Source organism: Nyctereutes procyonoides, unplaced genomic scaffold, assembly GCF_905146905.1.
Source record: "Nyctereutes procyonoides isolate TBG_1078 unplaced genomic scaffold, NYPRO_anot_genome, whole genome shotgun sequence".
In the NCBI taxonomy this organism is placed as follows: Eukaryota; Metazoa; Chordata; class Mammalia; order Carnivora; family Canidae; genus Nyctereutes; species Nyctereutes procyonoides.
Genome location: NW_026575020.1, coordinates 60,608,548 through 60,635,204, shown reverse-complemented (window position 1 = coordinate 60,635,204; position 26,657 = coordinate 60,608,548). Strand labels below are relative to the sequence as shown.

The 26,657-nt window shown below is 47.7% G+C and overlaps 1 protein-coding gene across 1 annotated transcript in view; it reads right to left on the bottom strand.

Moving 5' to 3' along the window:
- The window catches only part of FOXK2 (forkhead box K2), a 71,362-nt gene that overhangs the window by 6,426 nt on the left and 38,279 nt on the right, over positions 1 to 26,657 (bottom strand). Inside the window, exons 2-8 of the mRNA XM_055320344.1 lie at positions 17,610 to 17,804; positions 14,509 to 14,656; positions 12,130 to 12,276; positions 6,171 to 6,364; positions 5,215 to 5,390; positions 3,961 to 4,257; positions 3,572 to 3,781 (exon numbers count right to left, since the gene is read on the bottom strand). Of these exons, the coding sequence (XP_055176319.1) occupies positions 3,572 to 3,781; positions 3,961 to 4,257; positions 5,215 to 5,390; positions 6,171 to 6,364; positions 12,130 to 12,276; positions 14,509 to 14,656; positions 17,610 to 17,804 (1,367 nt within the window). The remainder of the gene's footprint in view (positions 1 to 3,571; positions 3,782 to 3,960; positions 4,258 to 5,214; positions 5,391 to 6,170; positions 6,365 to 12,129; positions 12,277 to 14,508; positions 14,657 to 17,609; positions 17,805 to 26,657) is intronic.

The following is a 26,657-nucleotide window of genomic DNA, read 5'->3' as shown; positions in this document are numbered from 1 at the left end:
AACCAAAACCACTGATCCCTGGAGTGCCTGGGTGGCTTAGTCGGTTGAGCATCTGACGTCTGATTTCAGCTCAGGTCATGATCGCAGGGTTGTGGGATGGAGCCCTGCCTTGGGTTCCACACTCAGCGGGGCAATTTGCTGAGATTCTCCCTCTGCCTCTGCCCTTCCTGGCCCTTTTCCCTCACACCAATATCACCCCACACCCAATAACATGGCCATGGTGGGGGGAATCTCAGAAAATAACAAGCGATGGTCAGCATGTGGACAAATCAGAACCTCATACATCATTAGTGGGAATGCAAACTGCTGCCACTATGGAAGACAGTTTGACAGTTCCTCAATAAATTAAACAGACTTGCCATATGACCAGGCAATTCTACTCCTAGGTATACATCCCACCCCGCAAAATGAAAACAAGGACTCAATGCATATACATGAATGTTCACAGCAGCACTATTCACAACAACCAAAAGGTGGAAACAACCCAAATGTCCATCAACTAATGAATGAATCAACCAAAATGAAAACATATTCAGCCATAAAGAAGAGCTGACCCAGGCTGCATCGATAAACCTCAAACCGTGATGCTCGCTGACAGAGATCAGATATAAAAGGCCTCATATCCTATTTTATTTACAGGAATTGTCCGGTGTAGGCAACTCCACGGAGACAGCCGACCGGGGCTCAGTAGGAGGGAAACAGGAAGGAACTGCTTACTGGGTATACGGTCTCCTTCTAGGATGAGGAAAATCCTTCTACACTCATTAGAGGTAAAGGTTTCAAGACACTGTGAATATACCCAATGCCACTGACTTGTACACTTTAAAAAGGCCAATTGTATGGTATGTATATTTTACCATTATTTAAAAAAAAAAAAGATGACCTGAAAGCTAAGGAGATCCTAGGTATAAAAGACTTATTGCTTATTTTAGGGGCACCTGGGTGGCTCAGTGGTGGAGCCTTCGGGTCAGGGCGTGATCCCAGATTCCTGGGACCGAGTCCCACATAGGGCTCCCCACAGGAAGCCTACTTCTCCCACTGCCTGTGTCTCTGCCTCTCTTCTCTGTGTCTCTCATGAAGAGATAAATAAAATCTTTTTAAAAAAATTACTGGTTATTTTATTTATTTTTTAAAGATTTTATTTATTTATTCATAGACACAGAGAGAGAGGGGCAGAGACACAGACAGAGGGAGAAGCAGGCTCCACACAGGGAGCCCTATGTGGGACTCGATCCTGGGTCTTCAGGATCACACCCCAGGCCGCAGGCGGCGCCAAACCGCTGCGCCACCGGGGCTGCCCTATTGGTTATTTTAAAAACAATAATGGCATGGTGCTTACATAGTACAAGGAAGTTCTTTTACAGATGCTGAAATATTAACACATGAAATGACACTACGTCTGGATCTGGGTGGGGAACAGATGGGGGAGAATGGAACAAGATCGGCTGTGAGTTAATTTCCGGAATGTTTGACATTTTCCATAATAACAAACTTATAAGAAGAATATCAAAGCTGCTGACTTTGACAGTTTGTTAATAACAGGTAGAAGCATGCTTTCCCTTCTCCAGTGATTTTCTTTTTTTTTTTAAATTTTTATTTATTTATGATAGTCACAGAGAGAGAGAGGCAGAGACACAGGCAGAGGGAGAAGCAGGCTCCATGCACCGGGAGCCCGATGTGGGATTCGATTCCGGGTCTCCGGGAAAGCGCCCTGGGCCAAAGGCAGGCGCCAAACCGCTGCGCCACCCAGGGATCCCTCCAGAGTGATTTTCAAGGTAAAGGCAGCCACAGGCCATGCGGCATCAAGCGACACCTGACACTGGGTAAGGAGAGGCCAGCTCCAGGCCACCTCCGAGCCTGCAGAGTCTTAAAGCTCACCCGCCACCTCCTCCCTCCTCAGCTGGGCGCTGCCGCTGGAAAGGAACATGAAACAAAGGGACACAGAAGACAGGTGCTGTGATGTGGCATCATCACCGACTGGATACAAACCCCTTTCCCAAGCCAGTGATTTCTAAAGTAAAAGGCTGCAGCCAAAATAAAGGAGAACCAACAAACATAATTTAAAATGGTTTTTGCTAAAAGATGACTAAAACTGCAAGGCGTTTCAGTAGTTCTTCTATGTTTCATTCTTCCAAAAGGAAACAGGGTCTTGGGGCTGACACTGCAGTGGTTGTCAATGATACTGTGGGGCTTTCTTTAAAGCCCCAAGATTAAGAAATTCATCTTTAATAAGATTTTAACTTGTAAGAATTATATTTTTGGTTTTAACCAACACTGTAGTAGTAACTACTGATAAATCAACCCATTAGTCACAGACCATGAAATCTTAATATTTCTGCAGCCTCTTGTAGCAGAGTAAAAGTATGCTCAATAAAGCACATTCAAGCCTGAGATACTTGGCATCTGTACAAGACCTGCGAGGCAGGCGGGCCGGTCTGGGTGCTGATACGTTCTGAGAGTGGGTAGCAAATCAGGGCAGGATTCTATTAGCACATTTAAGAAAATAGTATAAAACTTTTATTTTAAAACATCTATAATTTCAATAGGAAAACGTAATCTTTGCTTATTAAATTTATAAGGAAGAATTTTAAATACCGACTTACACATGTGAAAGGGATCCATAGTTTTTCCAACCCCTTCCAGCAGACTGGTGGACATAGAGGCCCCTGAAGGCCACACCTGCTCAGTCAGGGACTTGGACAGGGATCCTCGAGGGACCCCAAGACACGGGATGCCTGGGAGTGCCTGGCCTGCACCATGGCTTCAGACTGAGCGGGACTCGGACCAGAAGAGGACTGACCGTCCACCTCCCAAGGCCACCTGCTCCCAGCTGCATCCAGGACCAGCCACAAGGACAAACTGATTCAGAAAGAAAAGAGGCCCAAACAACTCTCCATACTTAGGAGACACAGAGCCTGAGAGGAAAGCCTCTTAAGCAGGTAACTCTGCAGACACCTCCACTTGTCCAGAGACTGGGACACTGGAACGCTCAGGTGGTTAGTGTTCCCCAGACGAGGTTCCACCTTGTTGTTCCAGCGCATCTGCGGTGAGGCAGAGTGGGAATCTGAATCCCATGAGGTAAATGCGGGCCTCCTCCGCCCCTCCACAGCTCGGGAGGGGGTGGGAGGCCACCATGGGTAAGCCTTCAGTTGCCACCCTCTTTCAGAGGAACCGTCTGCGGGCACAGCAAGCTGCTTCGGGCCAGCAGCCTGACTCTACTACTTGGGGTCCTGCAGGCCTCCGCGTGCCTGGGCAAGGAGCCACTGCTCAAACAGCAGCAGCAGTAAGGACACAAAACTCCTGAGCGGACTTAACAGCCAGCAGGACGCCTAGCCTTCACCTCGCTCTGCAAGCCTGGGTGAAAGGAGGTTCCTGGTCTCTTATTTAAGAGCCAAGCTCCCTTGGTCGGCCCAGTCTTCTCCAGTTTAGAAATGCAAACATTTCCTGAGACAAGAAATGACAATTTTAACAGTTGGAACCGAAACATGGAACATGCCATTCATAAAAAGGAGAGCAAAGGAGCTTTGCTCTTGATATCGGTACCCTCTTACCCATGGAGGACGCTGCTTACCATTGTTCACCTGGCCGTGGACAGCAGCAGGGATTGGCACCACGTGAGTCCCGTTTTGCGTTACAGTTTTTATTGGTAGCTGGTGCTGACCCAGAGGTGCCTGTTGCACTATGGTGACCGTCTGCACAGGGGTGCTCTGTGGCGTCTGAATAATCCGGCTGGCAGCGCCCAGCGTGGCATGGCTGATCGCAGGAACCGGTTCCACTTTCACTGAAATTTTTAAAAAAGGTAAGGAAACGATACCAACAGATATAACTGGAAAGCTTACAGAAATCTCACCAGGTGGCCGGCAAACCTAAGACTTTACGTGATCAGGAGGAAAGGGTTCCAGGCGAACAAGGCCGCGGGGCATTTGGCAGCCCGAAAACCCGCCTGCTCCCGTGGCTTACCTTTCACTTCTTTGTGATCTCCATTCTCCTGCGGCTCTGCCTTTGGAGGGGCCAGCACCGCTGCCTGAGTGACCACAGCCTGGCCGGCGACCGTGTACGTGCTCGCGGGGGCCAGGCCGGCCACGCTGGTGACGGACACTGTGGGGATCTGGTGGACGACGTGCACCGTCTGCACGACAGGCTGCTGGGAAGTCGAGGTGGTCACAGGAGCAGCAACCGTGTAAGTGACAGGCTTGATCGTCGGCGGCAGCTGCCGCTGCACAGCAATTAAAACGGGCTGACTAGACAGAGGCGAGCCTGCGGGGGGGTGAGGCAGCGGGGTGAGGTGCGGGTGCCCGCGGGAGCCGCCTGATTACAACCACCCGCTTGACACACAGGCTGGTGAGACAGGGAGCCCTTCCTCTGTGTAATAGTGACGTCATGCACGACGGGAGAAACGTGGTATTTTAATGGAGAAAGTTAATGCATGTATCTAACTGCTAAAAACGCAATTCTCGTTGTGTTCTGGTCTGTGACAAGTTTTCCCACAGTTCTTTCCTCATGAAAAACAAAACGTCAATAGTATATGGGAAGAAGCTGCCATCTGAGGCCCAAACAAGGGGGCCACGCTCCCCCAGGACCAAAGTCTTTATCTTACGGTGGGGGCGAGAACTGCAAAGTGCAGATGCAGAGGTACAAGCTCTGCTCTCCGTGGCTTGGGCACAGAATAAAGGAGAAGACACTCGGGTGACAGGGGCCAATGTGGTCAGGAATCCCACTGTATCAAAACTGCACTCTTTGCCAACCAAACAATAAGAGAATTAGCTTGGACACATTTCCATGCTATGGGGGGTGCGTGCGTGCGTAATTCCGCAGAGTGCACATTTTTATTCTGTATTGTGACTTTGTAATGAAATGCTCACATATCATTAAGTGAAGAGTTTCTGCTGCCAATCAATGTCTAGTTTGTCTAATTTGTGTTATTTCTTTGGGGAATTTTTTTCATAATTTTTGAATGATGAAGCAATTGAGAAACAGACTGATTCTAAATTATTTCAGGCAACTACACAAACTATTTACAAAAAACAATGTGCACTGATTTTTTAAACAGTCACGGTGCTGGCAGCTTTCCAGAGCTTCGGCATGCAGGTACTACAGAGAAAGCACCGGGTACAAGGGAGCCGAGAGCTCTGGGGTGCTTGTCCGAGGAGCCTGGCACCCTGCCGCCCCCCCCCCCCCGGCCCATCACGCCTGCCCTGATTCTGCACATCTCACCTGGTGCACTCTGGGCAAAGCGGGCCTCCTGGATGACGGCCAGCTTGGGCTGTTGGGCGCTGGGCTCGGGCTCCAGGGGGGCCGGTGAACCTTCCCTCGACAGGCTCTCGGGGGTCTGGGCTCCACTGGAGTGAGCAGACAGTACTCCAGCGTGATTGGGGGAGGCTGGGGCGCTTCTGAATCACCAAAAAGGAGAGAGTGGATTTTTACAGGTGAAGCACTCACAAAGCTGCCTTGTTTAATAAAGTGCATTCTGAAAAAAGGGGTGTCATCTGTCTTCTGTCAACCGACTATAGCTCTGTAAGTCCTACTGTCCGCCTGAATCCTGTGACCTGGGACGGACCCCCAGCGAGGCTCCCCGTCGGGACAGCCAGTGGGCCAGTGCTGGGCTACCACAGCTCCGTGCCCAGCACAGGCCGCACCACTGTGGAGCCGCACGGGCTGCCCTCTCCGAGCAGCTCCTGCCCACGGGCAGCAGGGGCTGGCCGTGCGCAAGCAGACAGGGTCTTAACACTTACGTCATGGTCACTTTTTGTTTGTTTAAAAACACAGTATCTATAAGCTAAAATGTAATCTGAGAGTCAGGCAATTAACATTGTATCAATTTTGAGTCTAAGCAGCTAAAATGCGGCTTTGAAGAGCTGGTCTCATGCCCAAGAAAAGGAATGCTCGCTGCCCACCAAGCACCGTGAGCAAGGAGTCCAATGAAGCCACAACGGCGGCAGCAGGGGAACAGAGCGTAAATACAACTTCATCAACAATCTGTGCTGTTTCAGATCACTATTAAGAAAACGTCCATGGATAGCATCCAACACCTCTTTTCAAATCCCCACCCCAACATTTAATCATAATGCATTTGGCAGTTCCTTCACTTGCAAAAGGAAAATTGACCAATACATGGAAGGTAAATTCACTGACCAGTAAGTGAGGTCTTTTTGTTTGTCTTTTTTCCTTACCTAGACGAGAGCGGTCCCAGAGGGGTTCTAAAGCAAGGCACGCCCCTAGGCCGTCTTTTCCTAAAAGCCTGCTCTATTAATTTGCTTTCAGAGGCAGGATCTATCCTCCAGAATGAGCCTTTGCCTGGTTCTTCCTGGGAACGTGGTACTTTGATGAAATAACGATTCAGAGAGAGATTGTGGCGAATTGAATTCTATGAAACATAAAAAAATACGTAGAATTCATATATTTCTTTGCTGAGAAATCAAAATGTGCCCCAGTTTTAGTGCCCTGCAAAGCAGAAACGTAGCATTCAGCCCTTGCAGAGGGCAAACAACTTTAAAGGCAGCACTGTGCTGGAAGAAACCAGCCCCTCTCCCCTGAGTGAAGAAAGGGCTCGGGGTATGACCCCTCCACAGAGTAGCAGGGTGGACGCCAGGGGCAAGGAGGGGACCTGGGGAATGAGGAAGGGTGGGAAGTCAACACCGCAGGGAAAGAGACAATTTCCAACAGGAAAAATGTTAACTTCCATCTTTTTTCCAGGTGGGAAACCAAGGATTATCACTGCTGTCATCTGACCTTTCCTGCGGGCCTCTCCCTGCTTAGAGACGAACAGAACCAAAACAAGCCAATCCCTTAAAATAGTTTTTGAGCACAGAATTAGCTTGTAGGAATCTGTCATAGCCAGCTAAAATGAATTAATGCAATATAAAGTATTCAGCAAACCAGCAAAGGACAGAAATGAGCTAAAGGTTGGGAAGTATTGTGGACACCAGTAACAAGAGGACTTTCCAAAATGCTTCCATGTTTTTTAAATCTGACCCACAAAATAATCTTGTGAGGCACACATCGGAAACTTCTCTCTCAACCCCTACTCTCTTCTATTACAAACAGCTTGGCTCACAGTTTGCAGACAATTTCAGGAAAGCTCCCCACTGCAACCTGAGTAACTCTCAGCAGCACACCTGATCCTGAGCTGAGCCCTCCAAAAGTCAGGAGCAGCCAGATGAGAGTCATGCATCCACATCATTTCAAGTTTATATTAACATTGAAATTTAAAATCACTAAATTAAACAACTGAAGTTTCAAAACGGTGGTAACTCACAGTAAAACTCTGGGCTATTCAAAAATCACTTCTTCTAAATTCTCCAATTAACTTGCTAACAGAACTGCTAACCACAGCCTGAAATACCAAATTGCCAGAGGTGGCTCAAGAATCAGAACGTATCTAATTCTACTTTACAGCCCATCTCAGGGACTGTTCAAGCGTGTCAGCAGTCACAGGCTGTGATAAATACCCCCCAAGTCCGTGGAAGCCAGGCACCTCTCTGGCAACATGAAGTGATGGTTAGACTGCATCTGTGTTTTGTGAGACTGTTTATTAATAAACACATGCGAGAGAGAGAATATTTTAGTAACTGCAGATACTATTATGTTTTATCATAGGGTTTAAGTACCAACCCACAATACCTTTCTACTACTTCCTTCAGAAAATCAAATTGTTACTGGTGCCTCCATCAGAGAAAGATAATCCTCCTCTGAATGCACACAGACATTTCTGTGTTTGGAGGACAGAGAAAGGAAATTCCAAGACTACGGGTTGGGAAAAGCAGACCCAGGCCATGACACTACAGGGCCCTCTCACTGTGAACAAGGCAATCCTTACGACTGCCCAGTGAGGGTCAAGAGATCCTGTCCTGACTGTACTGTGGGAACTTGGCCACCTGGGCAGTTCACAAGTGCCCGCCGAGCCACACTGAAGAACACAGGAGGTGAGCAGACCCCATGTGAGGGCTGTTAACTGAGCAGGTTAATGTTCGTGCTGCCAGGAGGAAAAAGGGATGTGAGCACAGTGGGAGTCTGGAGGCAGGAGGTGCCACTTCAGGGGACTGGTACACTGGCATTTCTTCCCCCTGATACAGGAGAACAGGCCCAGGGCCTGCGGATCCATGACAAGTTCCCAGATGAAGGAGCTGGTATATTTATACTGTGACTTGAAAAACGGGACAGAGCCTACTAGGCACCATCACAACAGGGTCTAATCTCCTCTCCACTCACAACGAGCTCTCGAACACAAAGGCTATGGTTTTCCAGCCAATAACACTAGAAAATATGAGGAAGTAGTAAGAGATATTTAATGTAGACACAGACAGAATAAAGCAACTATATTTCTAAGGTAATTTAAGGCCTTTGTTATTTGATCAAGTCAAGCTATATACGCTAAAATCACACTTAGACTCTAATGTTTCAGAAATTATTATAAGCAGAGAAACGGCAGCTTATTCTTTAAAAGTAAATACGAGGAAAAGGATCTGTAATCCTTAGCATAGTCTCTCCCCCGCCCCAAATCCTCCCCTAATCGAGGCTGTTTCCCAGAACCCACCCTCCCTGAGCACCTGCCCCTCCTCTCTCCTGTCCCCTGGGATGACACAGACCCAGGGGGAAAGCTGCAGAGCTGGTCACCATCCTCCACCACCTCTAGCACTCCTGCCCAGAACCTGGTTTCTGTTCCGTCCATCCTAATCACACTGAGTGCTCTACTAAGGACTCCTAGAGAAACTGATGAGAAGGGAATATGTTAAGTACCTTCCAGAAGATTTCAATGTGCAGGGTGAGGGGAGCCCAGAGCACTCCCGCCACTGTGAGGAACCAGCGCTGGTCCTTTCAAAGGCCTAGAATTCAAATCTTCTAGTCATCATAAATACCTCAACTCTGGGCTGGGTAAAATTAGAATTATAAATCATAAGAAAACATTATTGCGGGGCAGCCCGGGTGGCTCAGTGGTTTAGCGCTGCTTTCAGCCCAGGGCCTGATCCTGGAGACCCGGGGTCGAGTCCCACACTGGGCTCCTTGCATGGAGCCTGCTTCTCCCTCTGCCTGTGTCTCTGCCTCTCTCTCTCCCCTCCGTGTCTCTCATGAATAAATAAATAAAATCGTAAAAAAAAAAAAAAGAAAAAAAAAAAAAGAAAACATTATTGCATAAATATGCAACCAAAGAAATATGCCATCTTTCCAGAAATGGCCACATTTTGTTTTATCCTAGAGTTTCCTCTAGACCAATCAAAAAGCTTTGCCATGTGTAAACAATGCAAAATACCAAAAGAGAGCCTGAAAGGTAGCTGTGGACTTCCTTCCATTAGGTGTCAGAACAGGTGTGGTGGGAAGTGCTGACACATGGCTCTTAGGAACTGATGCAGAGCATGGGGCCCAAGCCCGCCAGGTCCCCCTCTCCCTGCACAGCCACCTCCTTCACCCCACAGAGGAGGGCAAGGGGCAGTCTGGAAACCCAAATTTTATTTTTTAAAAATATCTATTTATATGAGAGAGAGGCAGGGGGGTAGGGGAGACAAGGGAAAGGGAAAGAGAATCTCAAGCAGACTCCCCGCTGAGCAGAGTCAGACACAGGAGTCGATCTAATGACCCTGAGATCATGATCTGAGCCGAAATCCAGAGTCGAATGCTTGGCCAACTGCGCCACCCAGGCACCCCTGGAAACCCACATTTTAAAAATGGGCTGTTTTGGGACATCTGGTGGCTCAGTGGTTTAGCGCCTGCCTTTAGCCCAGAGCGTGTTCCTGGAGTCCTGGGATCCAGTCCCACATCAGGCTCCCTGCATGAAGCTTGCTTTTCCCTCTCCCTCTGCCTATGTCTCTGCCTTTCTCTGTGTCTCTCATGAATAAATAAAAATGGGCTGTTTTAGATGACAATCTTCCCCCTACTCTCTATGCAAAGAAAAATCTAGAAAAGAAAATGGATCTGGTTCTTTTGTGAAACAAAAAATGGAAAAGCTTTTTTGTTTTAAGCCAAAAGTGAGGAAATGGGAATAAAGACTCACATATACAGAGACTTTAAGCATGGTCACTTTGGGAAGGGCACCTCAGAGAATTCTCATGACAGAAAAGGGACACATGTGGGTCAGTACGGGGGGATAGCTAAGGACCTCTTAGGACAGAAAGAAATTGAGTGCGTGTCCATAGATTAAAGGGAGGAGTGCAGCAGGAAATCCCTTTCCTGCTAAAATGCTGGAGCCAGGAGGTGTGAAATGTCCCAGGAGCGGCCTGACACAGGCAAGAGGCGCAGTCACCCTTATGGACCTTGATCTAGACAGAAAAGAAGATGTTTCAATAAAAACATTAATGACAATTGAATAGAAAGGGGTACTTGCTTTGCAGCAGTTATGTGTGCACGCTCTGCTCTCAGTGCGCTCTGAAGTCAGGAGCAACCAGTGCAAGTGGGGATCACACCTGACCTGAAGCACTCCCCACCAGACTGAAGCCAGGAGGAGGCCACCCTGGAGAGCTGGCCTTTGTCCTTCAGCCAGAAAACCACATGATGCTTGGAAGCAGTTCTTGAATAAATAGGTATTAGGAAATGGGGAGAGAGATCATTCAAAGTCTGGCCAGCCTTTTCAGAAATACTCACTCCTATTACGCCCAGCTAACTGGTGTTTCCAATCCTCAGAATTCTGCACTCAATGAGCTGTACATCACCCTACCACAGTCCTGACAGGGCACCCTGGGACCTCACCTGCCCACACACAGGGAGCTGTGTGCCAGGTGCAATCACCAGACACGGACACAGGTTATCATCTGGTTCTGCTTCCTCTGTTTTACATTTTCTCTGAAGTACAACTTCACTGTTCTAGATTAAAGTACAGTTAGTATTGCTGGGATTTCTTGTCCAGTGTTTTGAGAGACCTGCCAGGAAGTTGGATATGAAAGTGTTCTCCCAAACCCAGCATTTTCCTCACCACCAACTAAAAAATGGCACCTAGCTGTGCACAGGATGGCAGGCAGGGTACAGATGACCCAAGCCAGGAGGGGAGGCTGGGTCTTATTCTATATCTTCCATAATCAAAGACCCGTACATGACTGAAGATCCCTTACAAAGGAAATGTTCAGGATTTGGCTGGTGGGCTATTTTTATTAAAACATGTTTACGTTTACAGGTAGAAGAAGAAAGTTCTTGCCCCTCATTAAACAGAAAATGGATTCCCCCAACCCCTACCCCCATCACTAGGTTATGGCTATGGTTTGGCATCCATTTCTCAAAGAGTCATTTACTCACTAAGCCTGAAAGGAAGACTGTTTCCATTCTCCGTTACTTAATAAATTCAGGAACTGCAAACCTATGTTTCCTCCTTTATTATGCTTTTAATATTCTGTATTTCAGACTTGCCTTTCCTCTATTGTCTGAATTACAGAGGTCCTACTGTACGTCCAGTAAGTGGACAGACACAACACAGACACACAGAAGAAAAAAAAATGCTTGGAAAAAAGAGAGTGTCAAAGCTTAAAAACCAAACTAAATTAAAAAACTGAACAGGGAAATATGCACTGATTTCAAAGAGTCCTCTGAGGAGGCCCAGGTTCCACAGACACTCTAGGAACGATCGGACTCACAGGTGCACAAGCAGGCAGGCTCCCCAATTTACCATGCAGGGCAGCACCACATTTATCTGTGTCCCTGTACTGAGCAATGGGAGAGGTCTTTTGAAGAAAGGTTCCTTGGTAAAACAGTCTGAAAACCATCTCTGTGCAGACTTGGAGAAGCTAGGTACGTCAGCAGACGCAATAAGGAAGACAGGAGAAAGCCTAAGTGAGGGATAGGCTGGGTTTCTAACCCTTCTTTACCTCAGACACAGGGAGTTAACTGCAACGGTGGAAGAGAAACCTCACAAACAAATCCGTGCCTTTCCTATCCGTGGGGCAGTGACCATAAAAACCACAGGCTGAGGTTTGCTTCTAGAGCTGCTATTCCTTCTGCTCTGTGCAGAGGAGGTGAGCGCACAGGGTTAGCGGCGTCCAACATGCCTCCTCCCTGAGCAAAGGAGGGTCTCCCTCACCCTGCTCTGCTTTGCCCTGTGCCCAAGGTAAGGAAAGCAGCCTAAGTCCTCTCAGTTATCAATCAGCATCTACTGCCACGTCACAGAAATATCTCAAAAAAAAAAAAAAAAAAAAGAAACTGAAACAGATTTACCTGCCAGCCCTTGTCCGCTGTCCTGTAGTACGGATAGTTTTTAGTGATGTGAGTATAAATTCCATTTAAAGTGAGCTGCTTATCAGGAGCCATCGTAATTGCCTGTACGATTAACTGTGCATAGGAATAAGGAGGCTTTGAGTCATCCTGTAGTTAAGTTAAAAAAAGAGAGAGAGAGATTACTGAAGATATCAAAATTTTTACTAAATTTACTAAAATTCAGGATAGTTGTTTTTAAGTGTTCCTGTGAAAATGCTTAGTTTTCCTTAGTACAAAAATAATATAATCTGAAAAACATTTGGAAAATTTTCATGAAGCAAATGGAAAAGTGTATAAGCAGTGTAACAGAATATTAAAACCACATAAGGAGAAACCCCACATGGCAAAAACAGAAAACATAAGGAAAAAAAGCTACTTTTCCTGACCTCATTAGAGTCCAGGGCAACACATGTAACATCACCGCCAGAGGCCCATCACATGGATCTAACAATAAAGTGAAGAGTCAGCGTGGCGAAGGGTGGAGTGAGCTGGCACTCCCTCCCAGGGCTCGGTGGGTCCTCACACACTTAGGGCCAAAGGGACAACGGCTCAGAACCACCGCGTACCCATTAACTGCGAGGCTCCTCCTTATAGGAAATCCCACACAGAGGCAAGCACTGCATGCCACATGCCGGGCGCTGTTCTAGTGTGCAGGGCTACTGTGAACACTGCAGAGCGTGCACACCCCTGGTGCCAGGGTGCTCAAGGCCACAAGTGGCTCCTTGTCACTGTAACAACTCAGCCCCCACATACATAAACCCAATGGGGAGAGGGTACACCCCTGGTTGTGAACTGGGAACTGTTCACAACTGTTAACTATCAAGTTAAATGGACCACGAAGCATAATAGTAGACTCCAAGCAGTAAGCTGCAAAAGAATATATTCAAGATGATACATGTTACTTGAGGTTTAAAAATGAACAATTTAGACATTTTTTAGGAATAAATACAAATGGAAAGAACAAACAGAGGACTGTCAGAAAAGGTAGAAAGACCTGACAAGGAGAGGAGCATGGGCTTCAATCACCCGGGCTATGCTCCATCCTGCCAGCCAGTGGTGGGGACATGTTCCATGCAGACTGAACCACCTACCACCCCAGCACCCCAGCTTCAATAGCTAGTACTTGGGCTGGAGCACCTCGGCCGGGCTCCCCACCACTTATCCTGTGCTGTACCAAAGGGCCAGGCAGACGGCAGAGCTGGAGACCACCCAGGTACCAGGGAGAGAGCGTGAAGCCATCTCCACTGTGCTTATGCCATTCAGTGTGTTTCTCTGTAACCTTTATTCTATACGTTTCTAAAAACTTTTTTTTTAATTGAAAAATGTAATATGGATAGGAAAGTGTGTAATACATCCTTATCAGCTGAAAACAAATGTTTATAAAATTAACGTCAGAACAACACTAGGTCAAGAGAAGAACACAGCCCACATCCCAGAAGCTTCCACATGCCCACCGAGCCCACAGTGTCTACCTCCCAGAGAGGCCCCCATTACTTCTGACATTTTACAGTAATCACAATCCCGCTGTGATTAATTAAAAGTTTTATCATCTCAGAATGCATCCTGAAAAAAACACAATTTAGTTCTGCCTGATTTTAAACAGGCAAATGGATAAAACAGACAGAATCCTATAGAGGGTGCCTATGTGCCTGCCTCCCCTGCCCAGCACGCCCCATGCACGAGGCTCCCGGCTGCTGGAAACAGGTGGTGCATGGCTATGGTGCATCCATCCCATGGCTGTGCCTGTTCTATTGCACAAATAATAATACTACACACTGCTTTATCTTTTTCACTCAGCATTATACCAAGGACACTTCCACAGCAGTAGCTATGCTGCATGATAGTCCCCTGCTGGATCACTCTTCTCCAATGGGGCATTTAGGCTGCTTTCAATTTTCTATTAACTTTTGTTTGAGATCTCTGCCATTTCCTTTAGATGCAGTCCTAGAAGTGGTGTTACTGGTTCAAAGAATAAAAACATGCATGGTCACAGCAAGGACCATCCCAAAAATGTGTGTTCTGTGCACCTGTGCATTCAGACACTAGTGTCTGCAACAGCAGGACTAAACCCCAGGAACAGTTTCCGGGGACAGAGTACACATCACCTTGTGAGGACCAAGGGGTTCTCTTTTCCTCCACCGGCTCAGCTCTTAGCACCTGGACCCACTGCTGCCCACCGGGGAGCACCCAGTGCTGAATGACCAAGCTGTGCATCCCCCTCTGACATGCACTTCACAAAAGGCCCAGGTGGGGATGTTACTAGACCTACAAGCAAAGAAGTGAGGACAGCTGGCTACGTGACGGCCTCTGGGTTCTGTTTCAAGGCTATAAAACATTTACCTTTGGGCTGTCTCCACCAGAAGCTTCCTTTTCATTTTCTGGCTGCGAGTTGTCGGCCATTAAATTGAGGTCAGCTGGTATCACACGGCCCATTTTGTACCCCGAAGACCCTGCTCCCCGGGGGCTGGATGGGCAGGAGTTTGCAGCACTGTGGATGGGAAAAGGTCGCTGCTATCAGACTATTAGAGAACATACGTCACACTGTGCTTCAATGACCCGTTCTGATTTCAAGTACAAAGTAGGAGAGCATCAGCATTTCCTATGGAAAATGGACTCCTTAATTCTCTTAGAAATTTAAGATCACTCCAGAAAACGTGGAAATGAGGTATCTGCTTCCACATGTGTTATCTTACATAATCATAAAACAAACTCTCAAAGAGGGTGGTGGTCCACTTGTTTCACCAGCGAGGAAACTGAGGCTCTAGATGGTTCTAGAACTTACCAAGGACACAGAGCCATATGTGATGGCCCCAGGGCTCCAGCCCGGCAGAGGGACACAGAGCACATGCTCTGCTGACTCCCTTCCCACCAAGGACATGGCCTCCAGCTACACTAGAAAGGTCAGGGACAGTCTAGAGAGAGATGAAGGCGGCTGGTCAAGTGCAGGGAGCACAGAAAGGGGATGAGGCCGTGGACATGGACCCAGGTGGCATCAGGCCCTGGAGCATATGCATCAGGTCAGTTAGGACACAACATACCCTAAATGCGGAAACAGGAACCTATTTTTTAAAATTAATAAATTAATTAATTTTTAAAGTAAATTCTACCTTCAACATGAGGCTCAAACAAGTCCAAGATCAAGAGTTGCACGTTCTACTGACTGAGCCAGCCAGGCACCCAAGGAACTGATTTTTAAAGACATGCTTTTTTTCACAAAGGCAAGGCTAGGGTGCTGCTGCTTGATCTCTGTGATGACCGAAGGCCATCCACACTCACCTGTGGTGGTTCACCAAGCCGCACATTTGAGCTCCTGCTCCCTTTTCTATAAAGGACCATATTTTAAAAAGAGAATGAGCTATGGAAATGGGAGGGAATTATGGTACGATCGTTTAAGAAATCCATCCAGCTACACAACAGTATGTGCGGTTACATCTGAGTTGTGTTTGGGGAGGAAAATATTGCAATATATATTACAAATATATAGAAAATTTCTGGAAAAAAAACACTAAAAAACAGGAGTTACCTCTGAAAACCTGAGCTGAAAGTGGAGCAGAAGGAGAGGGAAGGGGAGGAGGCCCAGCACCGTGTGCAGCACTACTGGCCTCCCTACAATGAACATACACCAACAGTACATGCATTCACTCACTGGACAGGTGTTTACCGTAGGCCAGGAACAGTCTGCAAATACTACTGGGGAGAGAAGCAGCAGGACCGCACAGATCTAGCATCTTAAACACTAGCTACCAGTAAGAAGTGCTGCCATGGGAAGGTGAGCGGCCCCACAGGGCTGGCCGCTGGGTTTGGAAAAGGCAAATCTGCTCCAGCCGTAAGTCATCTGCAGTCAGGCTCCCATGCTGCTGAACCACCCAGTGCAGGCGCTGCACTGATCAACACTGGCTACAGTGTGAGGCTCCAGGGTGTGGGGAGAGACGAGCAAACAAAACAAGAGGAAGACAGAGCAGAAGATGAGGAGGCTGGGTCAGGAGCTCTTCCCCATGCCCCCATCCTGCCCTGGCCCTGAGTGCCCATGCCATTGTCTAGGGAGCTGATGTGCCTGTCTCCACTGCTGCTGCCCCTCTGTAGGCTGCTCTCCCACTGGGGTACACAGGACTTCCTCCTCTTCATCTGTCACTCTGTGTACTTTCACACAGTGCTGTACAAAACTCTGGCCATGTGGTTGCTAACTGTTGTCCCTCCACTGACACAATGGCTATTTGGTCCATGTAGTCACATGAAACAAACTCACCAAGTGGAAGAGACAGAGGCAACTTCCACAACACAGCAGCCACAGGATGGAGGCAGAGGAGGGAGGGGCCTGATGCCAATAGCAGGTGCTATGCAAGACACCAGAGCCAGTCCACTCGCCACTCCCTCCACTTAAAAAATAAAACCCAACACAGATACCCTTCCAGAAGCCTACCACTGATGCTCATTTTTAAGAAATAGAAGTGTCTGCCTGAAAGATGTAAGCCAGAGCCACCAGTTCCCCGTGTCCTCTCCCTGGCTCTGCCACATGCAGTGTCAGCCTGGACAGACGAGACAAACCCTGCCCTACCGCCCAGTTGTGCCCTGGACAAATCTGGACAGCAGAAGTCTGATTCAAGGGCACAGCACAGGCATTCATTTTGCACCTACATCTACATTACTCACAGCTAAGCAGAAGACACCCAGATACACTATTCCCTTCTTCCGAGAGCCAACAGAACCTAGAAGACTGACCCCTTTGAGTTCTGCCCCACATCACAGCACTTCGACCACACATGGCCACTTAACCTGCTCTGATGACACGTCTGCAGGATCCCATGGCTGTTCTTGACCTGACCCTCAGCTACTGTCCTCTGAGACCTCAGCACAACCTAAGCACTGTGCTCTGGATTCTGGGTTCTGTACCAAGAGTGTGCCCTGAAGCCACAGACCTCTGCTTCCTGAAGCACCCAGTCTCTCTTAGGACATCAAGACAAACACAAGTAGGTTGCTTCATCACTGTGGTCAAACTCATCAATCCAAAGTACAAGTCATCAGAATTTACATGAAACTGCAGCAAACTAAAAATGCAAATGAAAACGTTATCTCAGAGTTTACAGCAACATAGCAAATTACCTGCCCCTTCACCTTACACTCAAATACAGAGAGTCCATAAGTGAGGACCAGGATCATTTGGGAACTGTGTTTCATACTCAGGAAATGGGGAGCAAAGGGTGTTCCAAAACTGAATGGCATGTGAAGCCCCCTCACACCTCCCTCTCTGCACATGTCCATTCCAGGAAGGGAGCTGGCGCTGCTGTGTGCTTCTGGCCATCATTGTGATTTATGACGGCTTGTTCGAGTCCCAAGGCAGAAGGTGAGGAATGAAACTGAGATGTGGTTATATCCATCTCAGTAGGCATGACCCCACAGCCCGACCCTATGGTGACCCCTGCCCACCACATAAGCTGCTGTACCTGATGGTTCCCGTGGGGGAGGGAAGGGGACTGATGAGGTGGGCCATGGTGTCTGGAATGTTGATGGTCAGGGGCGAGATGTGGGCCTGCACAGGCTTCACCGGGGATTCGGGAGCCTCCTGCTTCTCCCTCTTCTCACTGGACAGGGCAGTGAACGTGATCTTGATGTTTGTGCTCGGGAACCTGAATGTGCACCTGAAAAAGAAAAGCCAACTGTCAGCACCTGTCCACCAGACTGGAGGATGGGGTGTCCCACCTACAGCGGGACATAGAGCCCAAGTGTCCCCAAATGCCACGGGAGCTTCATCTTGTGTGAAGAAGCCATGAAGAAGCCCACTTCAAGGTCACTCCACGTGTTACGATTCACTTAATGAATGAAACCACAAAGAGGCATTTCATGACTTTAAAATACTAGTAAATAGGGACACCTGGGTGGCTCAGCGGTTGAGCGTCTGCCTTCGGCTCAGGGTGTGATCCCGGGGTCTTAGGATCGAGTCCCACATCGGGCTTCCTGCATGGAGCCTGCTTCTCCCTCTGCCTGGGTCTCTGCCTCTCTCTGTGGCTCTCATGAATAAATAAATCAAAATCTTTAAAAAATAAATAAAAATAAAACACTAGTAAATAAATACATTCTTCAGACCAGCCAAATATAAGTAGGCAAAAGAGACTAAACATGATTTAATCTGCATTATTCCTTTTAAAATAAATATACAAGTCTATCTGGGTCATTAAGCAATGTAATTTTGTGGCTATTTCTTTAAATTTTTTTTTGTTTTTTTTTTTTTTTTTTTTTTTTTTATTTATTTATGATAGGCACACAGTGAGAGAGAGAGAGGCAGAGACACAGGCAGAGGGAGAAGCAGGCTCCATACACCGGGAGCCCGACGTGGGATTCGATCCCGGGTCTCCAGGATCGCGCCCTGGGCCAAAGGCAGGCGCTAAACCGCTGCGCCACCCAGGGATCCCAGCTATTTCTTAATTAAGAACAAAAAGTCACTGCTTTTGAAGAACCCTATCACCTTTTACACTGAGCACATAAGAGCCAGAGATATTAAATTTCAGGGGAAGGGTTTACAATTCAATACTCTGGTTCACCTTTAATATAATTTCCTTGACATAACTGAAGTATATTTATTTAAAAAAAAAAAGTAATGCAAGTCAAACATCTTTGAAGAGTAAGATTTAAAAATAGCTCCACAGGGCAGCCCCGGTGGCTCAGCGGTTTAGCGCCGCCTTCAGTCCAGGGTGTGATCCTGGAGACCCGGGATCAAGTCCCGCATCAGGCTCCCTGCATGGAACCTGCTCCTCCCTATGCCCGTGTCTCTGCCTCTCTCTCTCTCTCTCTCTCATGAATAAATAAGTAAAATCTTTTTAAAAAATAAATAAAAATAAAAATAGCTCCACAGACTCCTGGTCTCTGATCTCACACCCAGTTAAATATTAGTGCCTGAACTGTCCGCATATAAATGGCCAAACCACAAGCTGATGGTACTCAGCTGACCTCTATAGGTCCAACCCAGGGCACCCGTCTTGGTGGTCAGCTCTGTCCACTACTGCCCTACCTGGACACCTGCCAAGGAAAGATTCAGCATGTGGATGGAGGGCACATGTCCCTCCCACTTTGGTGATATTTTCAAGGTAATTCTTGCCAACACTCTAGTTGAGGGCTAGAAAGTAAGCCAACTGGCAGGGTTTTGACACTTGCTGCCTGGTTTCCTCCCCCTACACTCCATCCCTCGAATGCATGGACATCAAGTTCCCTGCCCCTTTACTTCCCTTATGAGGCACACCAGTCAGTCCTGCAGCCTCAGTGGACAGAGCAGAACCTGGACTACCTGCTTCCTGGCATCCAGCACCCATACGCTTCCCTGTTTCAACTTCTTGGGGCTCCCTTTTTTCAATCCATACTGGACTCTCCTTTACATCTCCATGTCCAACGCCCCAGACCAAGATTCCAGCCTCTGTGTGTCTCTGTCCACATTTACTGCCTGGACAAGCTCATCCAGGCCTGTGACCTTCACCTCTATACATTCCTAAATGACTCCAAACTCCACATTTCCTACACTGTGGGCCTGATCTCTCCCCCATCTTCCTGATACCTCCCTCTGTACCTGCACTGACCATCTCTAATAAGGCCTCACGTCAGCTCCTCTCCAGAGCTCCCCCTGGCAGTGAACAGCATCACCCAGGTGCTCAGGCCAGAAACAGGATTCACGTGGTCCACAAGCCATCAGCTCTCACCTCACAACATACTCAGCATCAGAACTAAAAACATCTGCTCTACCAGAAGCCATGTTAAGACACTAAAAAGGCCACTTTTTTGTCTTGTCCAATTTTTACAAATCATATATCAACAAAGGACTCATGTTGACTATAAAGATCTATCTAAAGGGAACAGTAAGAAAATAATCCACTTAGAAAACAGGCAAAAAACTAAAAAAACAAAAACAGAAAACACTTCACCAAAGACAGAGGTGGCAACTAAGCATGAAAAGATGAACAGTTAACCTCATTAGCCACTAGGGCAAGGGAAATTAAGACTGCCATGAGATGCCACTCGATGCCTATTAGGACAGGTAAGACTTACCAGGCTGACAACACCAAGTGACAGGGAGGATGAGGAGGGGGAGGTCTCCCTACACTGCTGGTGGGAAGGTAACACAGTGCAGTCTCCTGGGAAATCAGCCTGGCAGTTTCTCCCAAAGTCTCACACATGTATCAGAGGGCGAGGACCAAATGCATTCCTGGGCATGTATCCAGGAGAAACAAACACTACGCTCACACAGGAACCTGCACAGGAATGCTCACAGCAGCTTTATTTGGAACACTCAAAGATGGGAAACTACTCCAAAGCCCTTCGATGGGAGAATGGTTCAGCACACAGCGGCTCCTCCACATCAAGGAACACCACTCGGCAACTAAACGGAATGAGCTCCTGGTACAGCACCCACTGTGCAGGGCGCTGTGCCAAATAAAAAAAACCCAGGCTCCATAAGTTTTATCCTCCATAAGTCCATTTAAAGTAACACTTTCAAAATGACAAAATCACAGGCTTGGGCAAGAGACAGGGGCTGGCTGGGTGCTGGGGGAGGGAGGAGTGTGCAGCCCCAAAGAGGCAACACCAAGGAGTCCTGTGTATGCTGGATGTGTCATCTGCATCTCAATCACACCACCACCAGGACACACAAGACACACCTATACAGGTGACAACATGTCACAGAATCACAATGACACACCAGAACATCAATGCATGCAAAAACTAGTGGGAAAACCCATATATCTACAGCCCCAACCACTAGCTGCCATACCACCTACCCCCTCTTGTCCTCCAGACTGCTCCTGTGCAGTGATTCTCAGCTCCCAGGGTCACTGAGCAGTGTCTGGAGGCCAGACAGGGATGCTGCCAACACCCCACAGTACATGGATGGCCCCACAACAGAGAAGAGATGCCCTGGGCAAGTCCCTCCCCTGCTGTTGGCCTCTCTTGCCCAGCCCTTCTCTGGGTCTGTCTGCACCCAGCAGCTACATACTCAGTTGAGTTTCTGAAAATCTGCATGCAGTGTTCAGACACAAAAAGGCCAAAGGGAAAGTCAGCCTCCTCCCTACTGCCCTTGGGTAGTGGCTCTTCCCTCCCCATCCTTGTTCCCCTTCCAACTCCTGCCCCAGAGGCTCCTACCCCACGTCTCCTGCCTCTCATCCCTTCCTGCCCTCACCTGCTGCAAGGAGGTTCCCTCCCACATCTCACCCACCTAAGAGCCTTCCCTACCGGCCCTGCCCTCACCATGGCCACATGACTCTACGTTACACCCAGGATCGCTTATAGTCACCCTCAGCAGGCCGCAAGCTCCCTAAGAGAAAAGTCCTTCCCTGCTGGGGTCACTGCTACAACCCGGAGCTTACAAGAATCCCTGGTATACATGACACATACCCTCAGTCCACACTGTGGAACTAAAAAAGGCCCAGTCTCATGTAATAAAAAGCTACTTAAAACAAGCATATCACATGAATAAAACAGAGAAAACCACAGGTAAACACCCTTACTGCTAGTATGAGATCTGAATCAACTCTCAGCTTAGAGAACGTGACTAAGACCCTGATGGCCACTCAGTTCTTGGCGTAACATACATGAGAACTATACAGGGCAAGTTTTCCTCCCTTTCCTTCCACATACAGCAGCTGAGCCCCTGTCCTCAGACAAATCATTCTCCTGACATCACCAGGAAGGCCGGGCTGTCAGAACAGGCTCCACTATCCAGCCCGCAGGCCTCTGATCTCGTAGAGCAGTCACGTCACTGAGGCTCAGCTTTCTTCCTCGTGAAACAGATCGCAGCATCTCCCTCTTAAAGTGTCTTGGTGATTAACTCAGGTAATATTTACAAATGCTCAGGTGTTTAGTAAGATGAAAACCATATTACCTCCAGCTCTACTTCCAGACTTCCAGTAAGTCCAGACTTACTTTTCCTACAGACAGAATCTGCTATCTGTCCTATCGTCACCCTGAAAACTTACAGGAAGCCCAGTGTCCAGCAGGACAACAGCACACACACCTGCCTGTCCTCCACGCGGCGCGAAGACAGCCAGCGCTGGGCACGATGCCGACAAGGGAACTCCAGCGAAGCTAGCTCTTCCCTCCTTCACAGAGCATACACAGCTCTCCCAACATTTATTTCTGCTTTTCAGAGTAAGTGCACTCCCTCCACATTGGTCCTCAGCCTATACTTTTCCAGAGTGTCACTCACCTCTGTGCATGTAGGAAGGGCTGAGTACTGCCTTAGGGACAGGGTACTGCCCCATCAAGGACCTCCTTTGTGTCTGAGTCCCAAGGTTTCCAATTAAAGGTGATGATGGAGACTGTTCCTGGGGTCTCCGTGGTGCAGGTGCTGTCAGGAAACCTCAAGCTCCAAGTGCACGCAGGGTGTCTAAATGGAGGCAAGGTGCTGTCACACCACCCACTGACAGCTTCTGACCTATGGCGTATGAGACTTCCAACCTGGCTATCTCTGGACACTGCCACCACTGCCCCACCCCCTTGACAGGTGAAGATGGTGGAATGTCTCCACTTTCATCTAAGAGGAAGCTTCTCATATGTGTATGAGCCATGAAACGTACCTAAAAACCACCCAGACATCCTGGTAACTTTTTAAATCTGGGTTCTGATTACATAGGTGAGTTTCTGTGAAAATTCACCAAGTTACACAGGTATGATACATGTGCTTTTCTATACAAATAGTATACTTCAACAGAGAGTTATTATTTAAAAAAAAAAAGCCACCTGTGGGGCGCCTGGGTGGTGCCATCAGTTACGTGTCCGACTCTCGATTTCAGCTCAGGTATGATCCCAGGGTTGTGGCACTGAGGTCCAGGTAGGGCTCAGTGCTCAGTGGGGAACCTGCTTGAGATTTTCCCTCCCTCCCTCTCCCTCTGCCCCACCCCCACCACTCACGCATGCACACACACACACTTTCTCAAATGAACAAATAAAAAAAAATTTTTTTAATTAACAAAATGCTAAAAAAAAAAAAATGCTGATAATGTGCCAGGGTTTCACAGTGCTATTTTCTATACTTCTGTGCTAGCAATGGCCTATTTCTTTACCTGGGGTGTGATCACACTGGTACCCACGTTACAGATATAAGTGATTTTTCTATGTAGTTTACATTCAAGGTAAAATACACTGTTTTCAGGTTCTCTATGGAGTTCAATTAGCTATGAAATCCTCACTCCCCTTCAGGGTAGGTGAATGGCTGACCACTGCCTCCCTTTTCTAATCTAAAAATAAAACACAGCAGGATAATTCTGATTAGTTGCCTTACAAACTAAAAAGGGCAGCAAAAACATTATAGTAGCTTGAAGGTGTTGATAAACCCAGGTGAGGGGATCCTCCCTGGACCTCTGCCTTCCCAACACTACCATCAAGTGGCCTGAATTTCAGGACTGGAAGTCCCATCCTGCTTGTGCACCCTGATCCACTTCCCTGTGGTGGCCTGCAGGCGGCAAGGCTGTGAGTGCCCGTGTCTCACACCTACCGTCACAACACCTAACATGAGGTGTACTTTATTTATTTTAAGGATCTTATTTATTTATTTATTTGTGAGAGACACAGAGTGATGGAGAAGCAGGCTCCCTGCAGGGAGCCCAATGTGGGCCTCAGGACTCGATCCCAGGACCTCTTTGAGGTGCTCTTTAAAAACACTTTAATTGCGGGAAGCCTGGGTGGCTCAGCAGTTGGATACCTGCCTTCGGCTCAGGTCATGATCCTGGGATCTGGGATGGAGTCCCGCACATCAGGCTCCTCACAGGGAGCCCGCTTCTCCCTCTGTCTATGTCTGTGCCTCTCTCTCTCTCAGTCTGTGTCTCTCATGAATAAATAAATCTTAAAAAAAAAAAAAAAGAAAAACCTTTAATTGAGGTGCGCCTGGGTGGCTCAGCAGGTTAGGCATCTGACTCCTGATTTTGGCTCAGGTCATGATCTCAGGATCCTGGGATGGAGCCCGTGTCAGGCCCTGTGCTGGGCGTGCAGACTGCTTAAGATCCTCTCTGTCCCTCTCCCTTGCCCCATGCATGCACACTTGCTTGTGCACTCACTTTCTCTCTTATCCTGAAAGATTTGTAATGAAGCTCAATACAAGATTATAAATGTTTATAAGACCCTGACAATTATGAAAAATAACAGATGAAAGAGAAAAAGAAAGAAACAAACAGTACAAGAAGCTAGTCAGATGGCAGAATCACAAATCCCTCGGTGAGAAACGACCAGAAGCGTGAATCACAGGACAGCAGCCTGGGGGTACTGAGCACCTCTGAGAACTGAGAAGTTGCACATCTTGAACCACAAATCAAAATTTACAGCAGCAACACAACAGCTGATGGTTTCAAACATATGGAAAGGACCCTGATAAGAAATTAAGTATCTTTTACTTCAACAAATGTTAATGATTTTAACACAGATTCAGACTTGCACACATCTCTTCCTCCCCGTGCTCACCTCCTTCCTGTACTTGCTGCCTGGAATGGGAACTCTTACAAATGAGATCTGCACACCAATGGCCTCAGCCCAGAGCTCTGAATAATGAGATTCGCAGAGAGCCTCCTGACATCCTTCTCTGCTGTGCCATGGCTCACTCACTCAGAAAGACACACCCCCGGAGCTGGAAAGATCTCACAAGGTGTGAGACTTCTCCCTACTCAAAAACACACATCTGGATGCAAATCAGTCATTATTAGGTTTACTCTGGAATCACTGAAGTTTTTTTTTTTTTTAAATAGTATATATTTTTTAGGATTTTTTATTTATCCATTTGAGAGAGAGAACCCGAGCAGGGGGAGGGGCTGAGGGAGAGGGAAAAGCAGACTGCCCACAGAGCAGGGACCTTGTGGTGGGGCTCAATCCCAGGGCCCTGAGATCATGACCTGAGCCGAAGGCAGACGCTTCACTGACTGAGCCACCCAGGTGCCCCGTCTCTCAAGTTTTTTAGAGTATTTCAGAAATTTTAAAAACTTCACAATTGTGATCCATCCACACAGCACCAACTTGGTTTGGTGTCCTGTAGATGAGAAGACCACTCTGGAAGGAACCAGAGTAACTGTAGAGGTACAGGGGAGAGACCTGCAGACACCTTCCCTCCTGCCATGGCACAAAGTGGCAGCACTACCCCCGCGATGGGGTGCACACAACCTCACCTCTGGACTTCTTGCTAAAAATAACTAGCATTATCTCACCAGGAGGAAAAACATCAGACAAACCGAGGGGCATCCTACATAATAAAGGGCCTGTCCTCCTCGAAAATGTCAATGCCATGAAAGTCAAAGAAAGGCTGAGGGATAGTGACAAATGAGAAGAGGTCAATGAAAGTGTGACCCCACTCTGAAAACCATTCTGGTTTTTCTTTTGCAATGAAATTCTTCAGCAAATGACCGCTGAAGTCAAAGCAAGGTCAGTGGGCCAGATCACAGTACTGTACCAATGCTCACTGGCCTGTGCCATGGTTACGGAAGATAATGTTTTTAGGAAACACACGTGGGGAAAAAAAAAAAAGGAAACACACGTGGGAATACTTTAGAGGTAAAAATCCATCATGCATGCAACTTACTCTCAAAAATTTCAGGAAAAAAAAAAGATAAAGCATGTGTGGTAAATGTGAATATTTGGGGAATCTGGGAAATGGGAATTTCCTGTTCTATTTTTACAGCTTTTCTAGATGTCTGAAGTGATGCAAAGAAAAAGAAAACATTTTTGGAAACTTTAAAAATGTCCAGAACATCTAGGCCATCTGTGCCAGGCTAGGAACTGTGCACAAAGTCCGGCATATCCATGACACCCGTGACAAGGTGAGCACACACACAGAGAACGTTTGGAGACCATCTGACTCCCCCAGCTACTCACTTGCTTGTGTTTCACAGAAGTACTGGTCTACACTAGACTGGACCTTTGCTCCCGACAACCTGAAAGCCTACTCTGGACCATAACTCTCATCCTCATCCCTTCTGTGGGCATCTATGACATCTTAGAGTCCCATCAAAATCCAGGCACCAACTTTGTGGGACAAAACACAGTTAATGAAATGTCACCTCACGGGTGGCTGAGGGGCTCTGTTAGTGAAGCGTCTGCCTTTGGCTCAGGTCATGATCCCAGGGTCGTGGGAGCGAGTCCTGCATCAAAGCAGGGGGGCTGCTTCTCCTTCTCCCTATGCCTGCCACTCTCCCTCAAATAATTTTTTTTAAAAAAGGAAGAAATGTCACCTCACCGTAATTCTCACTGACTCCTGATCCTCGTCCTGGGCCTCAGGCTAAGCACTACGACCTCAGTTTGGGAGTACACAGGGATAGTACCATGGCCACGTTCACACACTGACCCTGACACCTGCATACTCTCATTCACCCAACACGGCTGACATCGGTCACATACACACACCATCTCATCCCTGGGCTTCCAAATTATGACCTAAGAAGCCATAGTTGGTGGTGACACCATAGTCCATACTCTGGATTTCTTCTCCCTCGGAAGAATTATCTGTCCCATCTTCAATGCAGCAATCGTCTCACAGAGCA